At 47.8% G+C, this 17,062-nt stretch overlaps 1 protein-coding gene across 1 annotated transcript; it reads left to right on the forward strand.

The window, feature by feature from the left end:
* The first annotated feature begins 6,589 nt into the window (after window positions 1-6,589).
* On the forward strand, window positions 6,590-8,441 carry LOC117853874 (uncharacterized). Its single transcript, XM_034736154.2, has one exon. It carries the CDS (start codon window positions 6,631-6,633, stop codon window positions 8,140-8,142), a length of 1,512 nt encoding a protein of 503 aa, XP_034592045.1. The 5' UTR covers window positions 6,590-6,630; the 3' UTR covers window positions 8,143-8,441.
* The last annotated feature ends 8,621 nt before the right edge of the window (window positions 8,442-17,062 follow it).

Raw genomic sequence — 17,062 nt, forward strand, 5'->3', positions numbered from 1 at the left:
AGGGAAGGGTAAAGCGGCGAGGCCCCCGTCGCCTGAACCTGAGGTGGAGGAGGAGGAGGAGGAGGAGGAGGAGGTACCTTTCGCACACGCCTCTGGGGACGAGGAGGAGGAGGAGGAGCAGCAGGAGCAGGAGGGGGACGGGGAGGCAGGGGATGCCCAGTCCAAGATATGGTTGCGAGGTCCCTCATCCCTCCCGAAGCGGCCGATACCTGAGCATTTACGCCCGCTGATTAAACCGGTTGGGACCAAGTAAGTAACTTTAAATATTCTTAATATTGTTCTTATGTTGAAAGTTACAAAAACTAATAATTCATATTAATGACTTGTGCAGGAGTTGGATTAAGCTCAGTGGGGGTGACCACAACCGTAAGGCCAATGGGATCCTTGGCCTTTTGTGCAGGGTTCACTTCCCTGGCTTGGTGGTGTACGCCGGACAGCAGCAGCCGGCCTACACGTGGGACCACTACGTCGCCGCCCCCAACGTCCCTGATCGTCAACAGAGAAGATTCCCCAACATAGCGGAGCGGGTCAAGGCCGAGCTATGGGTAAGTACTCCTCGTACTAAATTGCTCAATACATCACCTACTTTCGACATTCTTAAAATAATAACTGTATACGCGTGTATATGCAGGATTTCTATAGATGCCAGGAGGGGTTCGAGGCCAAGGCGAAGGCCGTCTGTGATGTAGCCGCCAAGAAGCTCGTGAAGGACATGCATTACGAGGCGTGCATCCAGGCCATCATCGAATTCCACGCTCAATACAGACAGATGAAGGTTAGAAAAGAGGAGGCAAGAACAATGAACATGACTAAGGACCAATTCATGAGGGTAAGTAAAGAACGTTGATGCTTACTATTTAAGATTAATTAGGCTCATTTTCTTTTTCATATGTCACACGCTTGATGATGTAGGTGCCTCCGTGGTGGTGTCGTGCGCATATGCCGTGTTGGGAGAGGATGGTCGACGTGTGGTTGGAGCCCGGGTGGTTGGAGAACCACCTTGCTTGCCGGCAGCGGCGTTTGCAGATGTCGACTGCACCACACCATCAAGGCAGCCTAAGCCTTGATGAATATAGAGAAAAATGGGTACGCAACTTCAATTCTTTATTGTAACATTCAGTTCTATGTAATTTTTAATCATTTTGTATTTTGCCGCAGTCGGCGTCACATGATGGCCGACCTTGCTCCCAGCTCAAGGCATGGGTCCTCTCCAAAAAGGGCAAGGCGACGGCCGATATAGATTTCAACCCAGACGACCCGTCCGAGGCGTACAGCCACCCTAGCATACACAGCCGCGTCAGCGAGTATACAAAGATGGCAAGGGAGGTTCACGGGCCAGACTTCGATCCGAGCTCCGAGGACATTGATGGAGAAATCGTGATGAGGGTGGGAGGAGGCAAGAAGCATGGCCGATATTGGATTGGCGACGGCGTCATCGACACGGCCTCTACTCCCACTCTCTCCCAGATCCGAGCTAGGAGCACAGACTCGAGCCCGGCGATACGGCCATGACCCACCGCTGCACAGTTCCAGATGGAGGCTCCACAGGTTCTTTCTCTTCCATTCATCGTTCGTTTGTTGTTATACTTTAGCTTTGCATTATAACATTGCAATGAAATATTGTAGGCTCAGGTGGAAGAAGCAAGGAAGAAACAAGAGGAGATGGCGGCGCAGATGGAGGAAATGCGGCGGAGGATGGAGGAGGAAAACCGGATTAGGATGGAGCAGATGTTCCAGTACATGCAGAACTTTGCTTCGAGCATGGGACAGTCTTTGCCTCCGACACCGCCGATGATGTTCCCTCCGCCTCAGCCACCCACGACTACTCCTGTGAGTCACTTGACACATTGTGCTTAAGATTCAATACTTTAAATTTGACAACTTTAGATGTTAGATCAGAATGTCCTATCCTATGTGCAGAATCAATCGGCGGCTTCGAATAATGAAGATCAAGATTTGTCGCGGTGGTCTCCTTGGCCTCCACGGAAGTAGACTTGGTTGTGAACAATGTGGAAACTAAATTGTGACTTGAACTTAGATTTATGGATTGTTTCGTGCTTATGTTGAATTATGCCTGTGGTGTTTATGAATTATGCCTGTGGTTGTGAATTATGCATGTGATTGTTTATTACAAATGCCTGTGATATGTGTATTGTGAATTGAGAGGGGTCCGTTATACGTGGCAAAATGTCGAAAAAGGGGGGAGGTTCTGGGCACTTTGCCGAGTGTTACACTCGGCAAAGAGGGGCCTTTGCCGAGTGTTTTGGCTTTAACACTCGGCAAAGGGGCCACTCCCAGGTCCAGCCGCGGCTTTTTTGCCGAGTGTCATGGACACGGCACTCAGCAAAGTGCCCATGTTTGCCGAGTGTCAGGGACACGGCACTCGGCAAACACGCTGGCTTTGCCGTGTGCTGACACTCGGCAAACACCAGGGCTTTGCCGAGTGCTGACACTCGGCAAAGCCAGGGTGTTTGCCGAGTGCCTCCCGTCTGGCACTCGGCAAACCTGTCGTTAAACCCGACGCCGTCATCGCGTATTTCGCCGAGTACATCTTTTCGCCGAGTGTTTTTTGGCCGTCGGCAAAATGTTTGCCGAGTGCTCACGTTTTGACACTCGGCAAACTAGGCTTTGCCGACAGGAAATTTGCCGTGTTCCGAGTGTTACACTCGGCAAAGCCTTTGCCGAGTGTTTTTGGACTTTCGCCGAGTGCCTGTGGCACTCGGCAAAGCTTCTGGTTCCCGTAGTGAATACCTTTCATGTGGGGCAAAAGAGGTTCTTGTTAAATCAGTTCTACAGAGCCTCCCCACTTATGGTATGAGTGTTTTCAAATTCTCTGCAGGTCTCTGTGATGATCTTGAGAAAATGGTAAGAAATTTCTGGTGGGGTGATGAATATGAAAGAAGAAAGGTTCATTGGCTTTCCTGGGACAAATTATCTAGATCAAAATTGAGAGGTGGCATAGGGTTCAGGGATCTCAAGTTATTTAATCAAGCTCTGCTAGCTAGGCAAGCTTGGAGACTTCTGTCCTGCCCAAACAGCCTATGTGCAAAAGTGCTGAAAGCGAAATATTTTCCGTTTGGAAACCTTCTGGACACTAGCTTCCCAAAAAATTCCTCGGCAGCCTGGAAAGGGATAGAACATGGTCTTGATCTTTTAAAAAAAGGTGTCATAGAGTCAATAATGGACATGGAATTAAGATTTGGAGGGATAATTGGATTTCCCGATCAGACTCCCTAAAAATCTCAAGCAAGGCAAAAAGATCTAGGCTTCGGAAAGTGGAGGATCTAATGCTCCAAAATCCAAGAAGATGGAATGAACCCCTCATGAGACAAACTTTCCTGCATCATGAAGCTGAAGAAATCCTTAGTACTAGGATCAGGAGATGATATTTTTGCATGGCACTTTGAGAAAAATGGGATACTTACAGTTAGAAGTGCATACAAGCTTGCAGAAGAGATGAGATCCTATGAAAACTGTGGTAGCAGTATCTCTAGGGATAGGAAAATTTTTGATGCAATTTGGACAACACCGGTACCGCAAAATATAAAAGTATTCATGTGGAAACTTGCTGTCAATGGTCTTGCTGTACAAACTAATAGGCAGAGACACCACCTGATTACTGATGCGACCTCCTCAATATGTGGCATGGAATCTGAACATGCACACCATGCCATGATCCGATGCACAAAAGCTGTGGCCTTAAGACATGCCCTACAGAATTCATGGGACCTCCCCGGTGATTCTTTTTTTAATAACACAGGACCTGATTGGATCCTAGTCTTACTTAATAGTGCCAGCAAAGAGCTAAGAGTAAAATTGATGATGGTTTTCTGGAGGGTCTGGCATCACCGGAATGATATTGTTTTTGGGAAAGGGGATTGCTCTATCTCTGCCTCTGCGAACTTATTGGAAAGCTATCTTGCTTCTCTAAATCCAGAACTTATTGGAAAGCTATCTTGCCTATCTAAATCTAGGTATGTCTGATTACAACACACCTTCAGCTAAAGGAAAATCTTCTGGGTTTGTTGATCCATATAAGACCCACCTAGACAGCATGAAAAAGTCCCAAAAAATACCTCCTTGGATGGCTCCTCCCCCTGGTTGGATTAAACTTAACGTGGATGCTGGTTTTGATCTCATCACCAAACATGTTGGGCTTGGCTTCATTGCTAGAGATCATCTGGGAATCGGCTCTGCAAATTTGTTGAAGAGGCCGAATGTTTAGCTGCCTTGATAGGAATCCATCGTGATCTTTCTGTCTTCCAAGGTCTTGTGTGGTTGGAATTAGATTGTCTGGGAACAGTCGAAACACTCAGAGTTACTTCTCCAAATCTTTCTTCCAGCTGTTTTGTTATTAAAGAAGTTAAAAGAATCTTGCGTTTTCAGGATTCTAGTGGGTTTTTTTTTGCCATCACAGCGCAAATGAGGTGGCTCATGTGTTGGGGCAGCAGATAGGTAGGTGAGAGCGTTTTTTCTAATTTTATTTTTAAAGGTGTTCGTCGGCAGCTTTAGAATGTGATTGCAATGCTTTAATGTTGAAGTAATATAAGTTCTCCCTATTTAAAAAAAAGAATCATTACAGTATGCATGATATGGAGATTGCCTAGTTTTCAGTTTCTGAAACCATCAGAAAACACACCACACACACACAATGGACCATCACCGGGGTGTAGATCCCTCCTGTTCCTCCGGCCGCCTCCCTGCCCGCACTCGCCCTCGCGCTCCCTCGGGGTCATGTATTTCCCAAGTAACATCTCAAAGTACATCGCCCCAGAGGCTGGGGTTCTTCCTATTACCAAAGGTACTGCTCTAATTAAGTATTGCAGCTGCAAATTAAATCCTGCTCCAAGATATGGGAGTGGGTCTACAAAGATGAGCTCTAAATTAATGAGAATACCTGATCACTGAACCATGGCCTGTGTCAGTCCACTGCATATTTCAGTTAGCTTGCATTGATTCGATATGCCCATATTTTCCTTTTTGAGTTTTTTCACCTGCTTGGCTGTTGATAATTATCCACTGTAATTAGTCACTTTGATTTCTATTGCAATTATAGATTTGGGGAAAAACTGGTAGAAACATAACCAGGATCATCTCATCGGCCGGGCGGTTAGTGGGGGGATTGGGTGTTGGTGGAGTTAAAACCCGCCCATGGCACATTGCCTAACGGGTGAAATCCTTCACCCTGCACCCACGGATGGTTTTTTGAACCCGTACCCATCCCGGTGAGGTTTGAGTTGGATTAGCATCCCAGTTAAATTAGTTAGAACAGATAGAGCACCTTGCATTTCAAACACACATGGGTGAAACCACAGCACCGTACCAGCACTTGCAGGGTGGAATTTTACACCTGCAAGCATGGGCTGTGGTTGTCTGTTGTTACAAAATGGGGGCATTTAAAGTTTTTCCATTTTATTATAACAAATGAATAGGCGACCAGAGTTTTACTAGCAGATTTGATGGGAAGGTAAGGCATAAGCATCAAGTATTAAACTATTTACCGGGAGGCCGGTTCGTTCATCCTATTCTGATATTCAGGACCAAGAGGTCCTGGATTCTCTTTCGGATAGGCCCCGAATGGAGGGGAACTAATTAAAAATATTTGATTTTTATCACTGGATGCTGTCACATGTGTTGAAGATGGATGGGAGGAGTCAAGCCTGCACGAAGGCACTGAAAATGTAGAGATTCCTAGTTTACCAATCTACTTCCCTGGCTACGGGTTTGAATGATGCATAAGTGCTCGAGTTGTTCAGATCATCTCATGTCGTTTGTGACCTGAGTACATATGTGCTACAGGTCTTGACAGTACTTGTGCCCTGTTTGTTTATCTAGCTACTCCATTAAGCTGTGTGCTGGTTGGCAATCTAGATTATCGGTGGTTTGGATTATTTAGTTTTGATGAATGATTATTATCTGCAGTGCCCTTGCTTATACCGCTGCTTGCTGTGCTACAGCTTAGCTTCTCACTGCTTGGTGCTGCCGTTCAATGCTCGCTGTGCTTGCTACTGCACGCCGTTCAAGTAATCGTACATGAGTACTTGTGGCACGGAGAATTCTATGGTGTTTTAGATTCAAAAAAAAGTGGCAAGCGACGACATTAATTAGTACTTGTGTCCTTGTATCTATGCATTTTTACCTTTGCTTTTAAATATAATACAAAAATAATGTTTCATTGGCACCTGGACATACTTTTTCGGTAAAAATGTGTAATAGTAAACACCAAGCTAGCAAATGTCGAAGGGATGCTCGTATTTTTTCGATTAATTGTTTTTACAGTGTTAATTTCTGTTGATAGTTGACTCCATTAATCTTGGGTGTGTAAAAAGCAGCAGAAGAAGAACCGGGAGTTTTGGTAAAGAAGAAGGAAGGAATGCTGAGGTTTTTGGCCCAGGTCAGCTATCGTGACCGGGCCACGAAACAGCCTACATAAATAGGCTACGGCATGCGGCCCGCCTGCTAAAATGTTTCACGGACAGCCGACGGCCCGCCAAAGTCACGCGACCGGGACCGGAGCGCCCACTGTCTTTGTACACCGTTTCCCGCCGTTCGCCGGTCAAACTGGTCAGAGTCAGAGCCGCTGGTAGTATTCGGACCCAGTACCAACTCCGCCCGCGCCGGCGAAAATCCATGGGCCACGGCACGACGGAACAGCGAGGAGCGCCGGCGTTTAAGTGCCATCTCGACGACAAAGAACCCAACCCAATCGCCTCACGCGATCCTGCTCTCACCGTAGCGCGCCGCTGGTCGCTAACAATGTCCATGAGCAAGCTCGCCGCCGCCGGCGACGGCTGGGCCGACCTCCCTCGCGACCTCCTCGAGTCCGTCCTCGCCCGCCTCCCCGTGCCGGACCGTCTCCGCTTCCCCGCCGTCTGCACCGCGTGGCAGTCGGCCGCCGCCACCGGCGCCTCCGGAAGCAACGCGCCGTTGTCGCCGTGGCTCATGCTCCCCATCAACCCGACCGCGCGCGGGCGCCCGCGGCGTGGCGGCGGCGGCGACGCCAGGTTCCTGAGCCTGGCGGAGGGCAGGGCCTACGCCATCCGGCAGCCGGCGTCGGCCGTCTCCGAGCACGTCTGCGTCGGCTCGTCGCCCGACGGATGGCTCATCACCGCCGACGCCAGCTCGGAGCTGCATCTCTTGAACCCAGTCACCGGCGCGCAGGTCCAGCTGCCGTCCGTCGCCACGCTCCCGTTCGTCGACGCCACCCGCGGCGCGGACGGTTGTGTGGAAAGCTACAGCCTCCGGCGCTGCTTCGCCGACGACGACTGCGGCGACGAGGTGCTGATCCCGCCGGAGACGCTCGCGCCCGACAGGCTCCGGTACGAGGTCTACGAGAAGGCCATCGTCGTGTCCGCGCCGCGGCGGCTGGCCTCGCCGTCGGGGGAGACATGGGGCGGCTACGCCTTGGTGCTCATCTGCCAGCCCCTGTCCCGTGTCGCCGTCGCCCGAGCAGGGGACGCGGGATGGACCCTGCTCGACACGCCCGCGCGCTGCTGGGTCGACGCCGTGCGCGCGGCCGGAGCCGACGGGGTGGTCTACGCGATGGACACCGCGGGGCGCGTCGAGGCATGGGACATGGACGTGACGCCGGCGCCGGCGCCGTCCCGGGTGGCGATCGCACCGCCGTGCCGCTGCTCGGCGCGCGCGTGCGCCATGTCGGCGGCGTGTCGCAGGTACCTCGTGGAGCTCGCGCCGGGGCACCTTCTCCAGGTGCACCGCCTCCGCGGAGCGGCGCACGCGGGGTACACCTGGGAGCCCCGGCCGGAGCACGTGGAGTACGCGACCACCGGCGCCGAGCTCTTCGAGTGGAGAGCCGCCGGCGCGGGAGGCGGTGGCCGGTGGGCGCGGGTGGACGGCGAGGGCGCCAGCCGCGTCCTGGGCGGGCGCGCGCTGTTCCTGGGTAAGAGCGCGTCGCTGTGCGTCCCGGTGGACTGCAGCGGCAGCGGCGGCGAGCTGAGGGGCAACCGCGTGTACTTCACCGACGACGGGCCGTGGTCGCACGAGCGGTGCCACGAGGTGGCGCCGGACGTGGGGGTGCTGGACCTCGCCGACGGGAGCTACCGGCCGCCGCGCGGCGCGGCGCGGGACCTGCTCTGGAAGTGGCCGCCCCCGGTGTGGGTGTTCCCTTCGCTCGCCAGCTGATTTTGCGATCCCAATCTAAACTTGGATGGTTGCTGGACGGAATGGGGGGAAATCATTTTCTGTTGTACCGGACAGACTATAGACCACGTAAGCTCAATTATAACCGCATATAGTTATAGAAGCATGTTCGAACCGGCAAATCGGATGGCCAAAAATCGAGTGAGGAAAGCCTCCGTTTCACGCAAAGCTAACACTACATTTTTTCTCTTTTTCACTTTTTTCTATACCATTTGTATTTCAAGTAATATCATTTGTATATAAGTTACGTGCATAAATTGTTTAACAACATTCTCGTAAAATTATGGCAAATGTTGTTCACAATGTTATGCGTATAACCATAAATTTACTACAAAATTCATCACGTAAGTTGTGGTTAGAAAACATTGTACATATAAATTATGTGTATAAGTTACAAATTTCTAAAACTAAAAGTTGTCCTTTAAAAATTTTACATAGAAGTTATACATATAAGTCTATGTACCATCAAAGTTGTGCTAAAAAATTATCTCATACGAAGTTGTTAGTACAAAATTATCTCGTACGAAGTTGTTAGTACGAAGTCATACATCGAAGTTATGCGTATAAGTTGTGATATTTCAAAAACGGAATGTTGTGGGAATTAAAACTTTTCGAAAATGGAAAGTTCGCGGGAGCGGAAAGGGCTGTCGGCAATCGAGTGCTCGGAACCCTCTTGACGCGCGTGCCCGTTAGTTAGAAATCCAGTGTGACATATAGACAGTCCCAAACAACAATAATTACACGCCGCCCAAAAAAATCCCAAGCTCCTTTGAAGTTTGACTGCAGTTCTGACGATTGAGGGGGTGTTTGGATACGAGGTGCTAAACTTTAGCAGGGTCACATCAGATGTTCGGATGCTAATTAGGAGGACTAAACGTGAGTTAATTATAAAACTAATTGCATAGATGGAGTCTAATTCGCGAGATGAATCTATTAAGGTTAATAGACTAATTAGGTTAATGTAGCACCACATTGTCAAATCATGGACTAATTAGGCTTAATAGATTCATCTCGCAAATTAGACTCCATCTGTGCAAGTAGTTTTGTAATTAGACTATACTTAATACTCCTAATTAGTATTCAAACATTTGATGTGGCAGGTGCTAAAGTTTAGCAGGTACCCGTTGCACTGACTTGTATCGACTGAAGCTCACGCACCTTGTGTTTTTTTTTCTATTGCTGCTCCCCGTTCTCTAGTTGTGTTGCCTTTGTCATCTTTTCCTGGGACTGCATGTGCTTGTGGGTTTTTTTTTTTGGGTGATGTTTGGAACAGGGCTTGCTGTTTTGGTAGGGTAATTTGGACTACATGTGCTCCTCCTTTGGATTATCCGGAAGCTCCGCAACTGTACGGTCTTCGGTAGCCCATCTCCCGGTACACGTCCGGCATAGGCGCATAGCAACAATCATGCATCGATGGATCACCAAATATATATGCAAACATGAGGCTTGAAGCCGGCCGCTGACACTCTTCCAAAATCCTTCTTGCATTACTGTTTTCATCGTGAATTAGCGGTCGACTTCTTTTCCGTTTGAAAACAAGAGGAATGCCACTTGACAAGGCAGCATACATCGCAAGCGGAGTCAGCCGCCGTCAGTCAGTCACCTTGTACTCCATCCTTTAGGGTGTGTTTGGATGGAGGGACGGGATGGGATGGGTCCCTCTCAGTTTTGCGTATGTTTGGTTGAAGTAACAGGTGGTACGGAACAGCATTAAAGAGGAATATTCCTTGAAAAAGAGGGATGGCTTAGTCCCTAAAAAACTGGCAGACGGATCCATCCCCCGTGCATGGCGTTTCCCTCTGTCTCCTCACGCCCACCCGTCTCCTCATGCCCGCTCGCCCGTCTCCTCGCGCCCGCCTGTCACCGGCGTCTTCTCCCGCCGCTCCTAGCCTCCAACCTTGGCCGGCGTCTCCTCCCACCACTCCAAGCCTCCCGTCCCTCGCCCCTCACCATACTCCCGCCGCTAGCCACTAGTGGCCTCCAGCTTCTCGTCGGCGTCTCCTCCCGTCCTGGCTTCACCGAAATCGGGCCGGAGCTAGCCGGGACCGAGCAGGCAGCGGAGCAAATTGGGCTAGAGCTGCACTGGCCGGGGCAAGTAGGTGGCGGATAGTGCACCAGTGGCAGCAAAGCAGGCCGGGGATGGTGCGCAACTGGCCGACGAGCTAGCTGGGGCGAAGAAGCAGGGGATGGGCGGCGGTGGAGCAAGGCCGTGGCTTGCGCGGGCAGTCCGAAGCGACGCGGGCATGGAGCGGTGGCGGAGCAAGGCCGGGGTGGCGGCGGTGGCGGAGCAAGGTCGGGTCGGCGGCGGAGGAGCATGGCCAGGGCGGTGAGGGGATGCGGCGTTGGAGGAGTAGCCTAGGGCAGTGCGGGGATAGGGTGGCGGTGGAGCAAGGTCGGGGCAGCATCGGGCCACAGTTTTCAAGGCAGGGCTGCTGCAGTGCAGGGCCATGGCTCTGGCACGACAGGAGCAAGGCCGTGTGGCCGCGCGGCGACGAGCCGAGGAAGGGGATGAGGTCCTGCTCTGAGGCTGGGCCCGCGGCTAACGGAATACAAACACCGTTTATTTCATTTGTTCTCGTTTCTCCAACCAAACAACGAAATTAGGATGGGATCATCTCATCTTGAAAAAGCAGATGATCCTATCCCATCCCACTTATCCCTCGATCCAAACCCACCCTTATTCTCTCTCCCAAAGCAAACGCCTCAACCTTCAGGCTTCAGCTCGGCTGCATGTCTGAACCGGACTAGATAGAATGCGCAATCCACCAAACTGGGCCTAAAACTCCAAGCAGCAGAGAAGCCAGGAGCCCACCGGCCCACGTACATGTGGAAGGAGTCTGGCAGAGGCCCATGCCAAGCGAAGATGCTCGGCCCGTTAGCAAGGACGAAAGGTGGGGCCAATGTACAGATTTCACGTCCCCGTTCGGTCAGACACTCAGATCGATTAATCTAAAAACTGTACAGAATGGTATAGGACTTTTTTGGCATTTAAAAACTGTAAGATATTTCCTTTGGAAATTTTTTTAACTTACTGAAAGCAAAGCATATTAATTGTGATTGAATTAGAATATTTAGCTACTGGAGACAATAGTTAAGCAATGTGCAATTCTCTATGGCATGAGCCATATTATGCACCGATCCATGTACACCCTTCCTGAGGTAGGACTTGGGGACAAAAACGTAAAAGGGGAAGAGCATTCCAACTTTCCAAGTGCCCATATACATCAGAGACATGTAAACTGCAGCATCTTGGCAGCTAGTTGTCATCTCCAACCTGGCGTACAAGCATGAAGGATTTAATTGCTCAACCATGCCACTTTATCGGGTTTCATCTTTAAGCACAAATATTGGCAAACATCTTGATTGAGAACTTGAAATTAATTTTTGTAGCACCTGCAGGCCTCACCTCAACCAAGGCATACAAAGATACCTCATTTCTTTGAGGCATTGCATCGAACACATTAGCAGCCTGTTTGGTTTGTGTTGTGGTCTGATCCAGAATCATCTAATTTGACAGAGTGGCCCTTCAAACCAAACACGATGTAAATGCAGCATCGAGTCGACATCAACTTGCATACAGGTGAAGCATCGGTGATATCCACCAGCAATTATCACCGTCGCCATCATATGCCCCCTTATCTGATAAGGAAGTCAAACAAGGTCTGAAGATATACTACCTAACCCAGCGGTAGGGGCCGGATTGCCAGCAATTTTGCACAAAAGAGCTGCATCACAGTAATTTAAATCAGTAAAGTTTTCAACAGATTGATAGTTCATACACACAGCATAGCATATAAAACTATTAAACTTACAAACTGCGAATGTGGTGCAAATATCCAGGCATCCCAAATATATGGTCACTGAAAAACTTTGCAATTGTCATCTCAAGCTTGAGAATATTGGCTTTTAAGTGTAGCTTCCCAGGTAGTATTTGTATTCCATCATAATCTCTGCGTCTCTATCATGATGTACCTTAAATATTAAAAATCAGCATAGTCAGGAACTAATTTCATAAAACAGGGGATTCTACTCTTGAAGTATTAGTCATGGTTCAACAAAAACATATGCTGCGTGCATAATGGCAATATTTACAGTCACAAATATATATTCTAGTTGCTCCTATGCATTTCTTATCTTTACCTACTTATTTACTTCAGCAAACAGAAATTAATGTAATCATAATAAAACATGCATACCATGTTAATCTTGATTGCTATGAACATTTGTCGAAGGCTAAATCTTTTCATACTGAGAAAATGCATACCATCTCCTCAGAACTCAAGACCGTCATTTCCAGCACATCCACCTCCAAGACCGTCGTCACCACCGGGACCGTCGCATCCTGCTCGATCACCATCTCCAGGACAATTGAATCCTGCAGGCGGGAGCGACGATGACCAAAACACCCCTCCTAGATCACCATTTGCAGCACCGGGACTAAAGTCTGGTGCGAGCAAGGAACCACCTGCAGCACCTCTCAAGAAGTCGTGACCACCGCCTTCCAAGCCAAGGCAGCCAAAGGCGAAAGAACTGAGGAAGAAACCAAAGAAGTCTAAATCTATTAAGAAGCTAGCAGGCGATATGACTCATGAGGAATGCAAGGTAGTATCGCAAGCACGGGTGAGGGAGTTCTTCAAAACATGCACTGAGAAAAGAAAAACAAAAGTGCTGGAGCAGCGCCAGTAGATCTAGAAAAATTTCTTGTTTTTTATTGGCATGCAAAAAGAAACTAGGGTGAAACTACTAACTACAATCGCTCGTTACTTAAGTCTTGGCAGAAGAAAAATCAAGGAGAGTCGTCGTCCGGTCGTACTGTCCCCCAGCTTGGGGAGCAAAATCTGCTAGCAGATAAAGGCGCTCAGCTATAGCAGCTTTGTCTTTAGAACAACAAATCAAGGTCATTCAGTTTATGGAAGAGATAGGGCTACCACTTTATGAAGTTCCAAGGCAAGCCGAATCGGCACCTCTAGAAAAGACTGTACCTAAATGGATCTTTGAGTTAGGCAAGCCTCTAGTCAGGCCTGAATTGGTACAAAAGCTCATAATTAAGATGTATGAATTCCATCAGTGGTACATGGAGCAGGCGGCCAATCACTGGATCATGTTCGCTCATCTTGTTAAACCGACTGATTTTTGCGGTGAAGGTGAGAAATTGCTGTGGTTGGAATTCAAGGATATTTATGAAGTGTACCATCAAGATGCCTTTGATGTCTCTCTTATTAGCATCTGGGTTCTATAAGTGTGTGTTTATTAGATGTTAATTTTGGCTCAGATCATTATTTTGTGTGTGTGTCGCCCCACTAACTTTGTCTTTCATTTTATGTAGGATGCAAATTTAGAAGTTCCATCGAGAATCATACTTCAACGTTGGCTTCATGAACCCAACGCTTGTTAACCAACAATAGATACATGATCACCTAAAGGATACATTGGACCAAATATACAATTTCTTGGAGCAACAAAATTACAAGCAATACATACTACTGCCTTATAACTTTAAGTAAGTATGGGTATCGTCTATTTTTGTTTTCCTTTTCCTACCTAATTAATGTTAGTTAGTTACAATATGAACATTTATGTACACAGTTTCCACTATATTATCCTTATAATTATGATTGATAAAAGAAATGTTATTGTGTTTGATTCATTGAGGAAATCAAAAGACGAGTACCAAGAAATTCAAGACATGCTTAACTTGTAATAATTTTGAATCTTTATCTCTATGCAAAAGTTTGTTTCCTAAATTTTCACATAATAGTGTATCATTCATTATTTTAATTCGCACTGCATGGAAGCGATTCCGTCAGACTCATTGTGGTGAATTCAAAGAAAGACTTACATTCAGTACAACTTTTCCGGTATGTATGAAGTTTGCACATTTTGTAAATTCTATAACATGAATATTTCATAATTTGTTTTTTCCACTAAAGTGCTTGAGACAGTAACAAGAGAATAATTTATGTGGATACTACGTCTGTGAGCACATAAACCATTTCGTGAGGGACAATGTGCTATTGGACGATATAACTGTATGTAAAATAAACCTATTAATCATTAATCATTTTCTAGATCTTTTTATTTAATTATTGGTGTAACATTCACATATTTCCAAATTACAGAAGTGGCGGATTCGCGAAGAACTCTTGGAGAAGGAAAGGCTTTTGGCAATCCAAGGACTCATAGGATTTCTGGTGGACGAGGTGATAGATCCTAAAGGAGAATTTTATTGCGATGGACATTCAGTAGCCGCACTGAGCAACACCACGACAGGAGGATCCTAAGAATTAAGAGGACAAATTATTGTATATATAGTATTTGTATTAATACTAGTTTGATGTATATAATATACTAAGAATTGTATATATAGTAGTTATAATTAATATTATGCCTATACTATCATGAAATATATCATGAAATATATATACGACATGCATACAATACGAGCATATACGTGTGAGTAGTGTACGCTAAGGATGTATACGTTGTGTGTGTGTATATATATATACATATATATATATATATATATATATATAAATGAAGCAACAATTAGTATTAATATGGAAAAGAATTCAGGGTAAAAGAAAAAAGGTAATACCAACCGGGACTAAATGGGTCACGTGCATGCGCCTGCATGACGGCCCCTTTAGTCCCGGTTGGTATTACTAATCGGGGCTAAAAAGGATCTTTAGTCCCGGGTGAGTGACTCAGGATTAAAGAGGGGGACCCTTAGTCATGAAAGATAAGTCCCGGTTGGATATTCAAGACATATAACTCCCTCCAACCGGAACTACTGCTCATATTTTCACCAGTGGCCGCCCCGGGTGTGGGTGTTCCCTTCGATGGCCAGCTGATTTTGCGATCCCGATCTGATCTTGGATTGGATGGTTGCTGCATGGAACGGGGAAAAAATCAATTTATTTGTTTCTATCAGCTTCCGTCGTCTGGATATTGTATTCTCAGGAACAGCGGCTCAGCTTGTCGTTGACCTGCTGCTATCTGTGTGCATAGTAACGCTGCATACAACGGCGAGGCTGCTTGTAAAATGTATGAGTTACGTTGAAAAAGAAGGCGTGTGGTGTGACAGAGGTCAATCTCTTGTTGACCTCGTGCAAGCAAAAACACGCTGCTTGCTATAGAAAAGCAGGCCAAGCACATTCTGTACTTCCCTGCAAAACGACAAAATACTCATTGTGCCCTAGCATAATTTTTTGAGTACTTCTTTTAGAGTTTTTATTTATGGGTACTTCTTTCTTTTCTTTTTTTTATGGGTTTATGGGTACTTCTTTCAGAATTTTTTTTTGGGGTATTAGCACCATCTTTTTTTTTATTTAAGAAGATGCATCAGGACCATCTCGTCGTAAAAGAAGTTGCAGGAAAGAAAAAGGCCGAAAGCACTAGGCCCACAGATGATGCAAAGGAGGAGGCCCATACGTACGTAGAAAATTCAGATAGCTGATGACACGCTGTTGATCGATATCTGACGACTTACGCCCATCATTTCTTCCTTGGTTAGGCCATGATGATGGAGGTCCGGGTAGGTTAGGTTTTCAAAGTAAGCCGGCGTGGACCCTCCTCCTCCTCCGGTCTAAATTATATTTGTTCGGCAGCCGCTTCATTCAGTAGTCCAAGCACACAAAATGTTGAGCGGTCACACACAGGAATCAGACAGCTGGTCTTCCCCTTTTGATCGGCCAACTTCCTTCTCCGACCATGGCCATTGGCATGAACGCATGCATTTGGTCGGAGCAGCCGGATCGGTGACACGCACTGGTCCTGCATGCACAGAGCTTGAGCCTCTTGTGTGTGTTTGGGTAGCACTGTAGCGTAGCCTAGCCCCCACGCAGTGCGATGATGATGAGCAGGACCTCTCGTGGGCATGCATTCTGTCGGCAGGCATACCATACGGTACCTAATGTTCTTGCAATTCCACATCCGGCGATACCTGTACGTGTTTCGCCGGTGCCTGAAGCGATCGGCGTTCGTTGCTGTTGCTTTAATCCAGTAGCGACCACACACATTGTGCGAAGATGCAGCAGGGAGAGGGGCAGGAACTTGGTTTGCGCCGGAAGCAACACATCCTATTTGCTCTCCGGCAGAGCGCAGTGGCCGGATCGGATGGTCCATTTATCCACTTCGGATCGGAGTTGTTTGTATAAAGCCACCAAGGCAAGCATGTTTCTTGCCTTCCAGCGAACACGTGAAAGCGACGCCTCTTCGATCTCCTACTTCCTCGTAGCAGAGATCTGCGCTGTCTCTCTGTGCTGGGCTCCAACTTCCCCATACGACCATACGGATCCGTAGCTCTGGGATGGTACAGCACTACAGCAGCGGCAGCTTCAGCTGAAGTCACTTTTATAAAGTCACTTTTATAAACGAAAGTAGTGCTACTCTATCTGTATTTTCTCTTTTGTACCCGAAGCTAAGTCTAGGAGATCAAATATGCAACTGGCTATATTTTGTATCATATAATAACTGCAATGCAAAACCATTTGAATTTTTGCGTCGTGGTCGGACGATTGGTGAGATTGACAGAAGGTCCAGTCGTTGCAGTCTTGCAGAGGACAAGATTTCACGAAGCACGCACCGTTGGTGTCAACTGAGCGCGTACGCCTGGTACTCCCGAGATGGAGAACGACACAGCAACTGTAGTGGATAAACGAGCGAGGAAAACCCCTTTGCAGTTCCTTTCGCCCTCCCGACCCCTTTCCACTGTGCCTGTGCTCGTCAAGATTGGAGAAGGGACAAGCATCACCCGGTAGCCGGTACCTGCTCACCTCTGCTTCCGTTGTTGGATCACTGCATTCGCAAGCTACCGCGCTGGCAACGCAAGCACGTGCGGGTGCAGTACGTGCACACGGACACACTCTCGCCACCTGCCAAACGTGCAGTCAGCCAGAAGCTG

The sequence above is a fragment of the Setaria viridis genome, chromosome 4 (genome assembly GCF_005286985.2).
Source record: "Setaria viridis chromosome 4, Setaria_viridis_v4.0, whole genome shotgun sequence".
Taxonomy (NCBI): Eukaryota; Viridiplantae; Streptophyta; class Magnoliopsida; order Poales; family Poaceae; genus Setaria; species Setaria viridis.

What these genes read in the sequence shown, in the direction of transcription:
- LOC117853874 (XM_034736154.2), top strand. Translation starts at nt 6,631, where the DNA reads ATGGGCCACGGCACGACGGAACAGCGAGGAGCGCCGGCGTTTAAGTGC.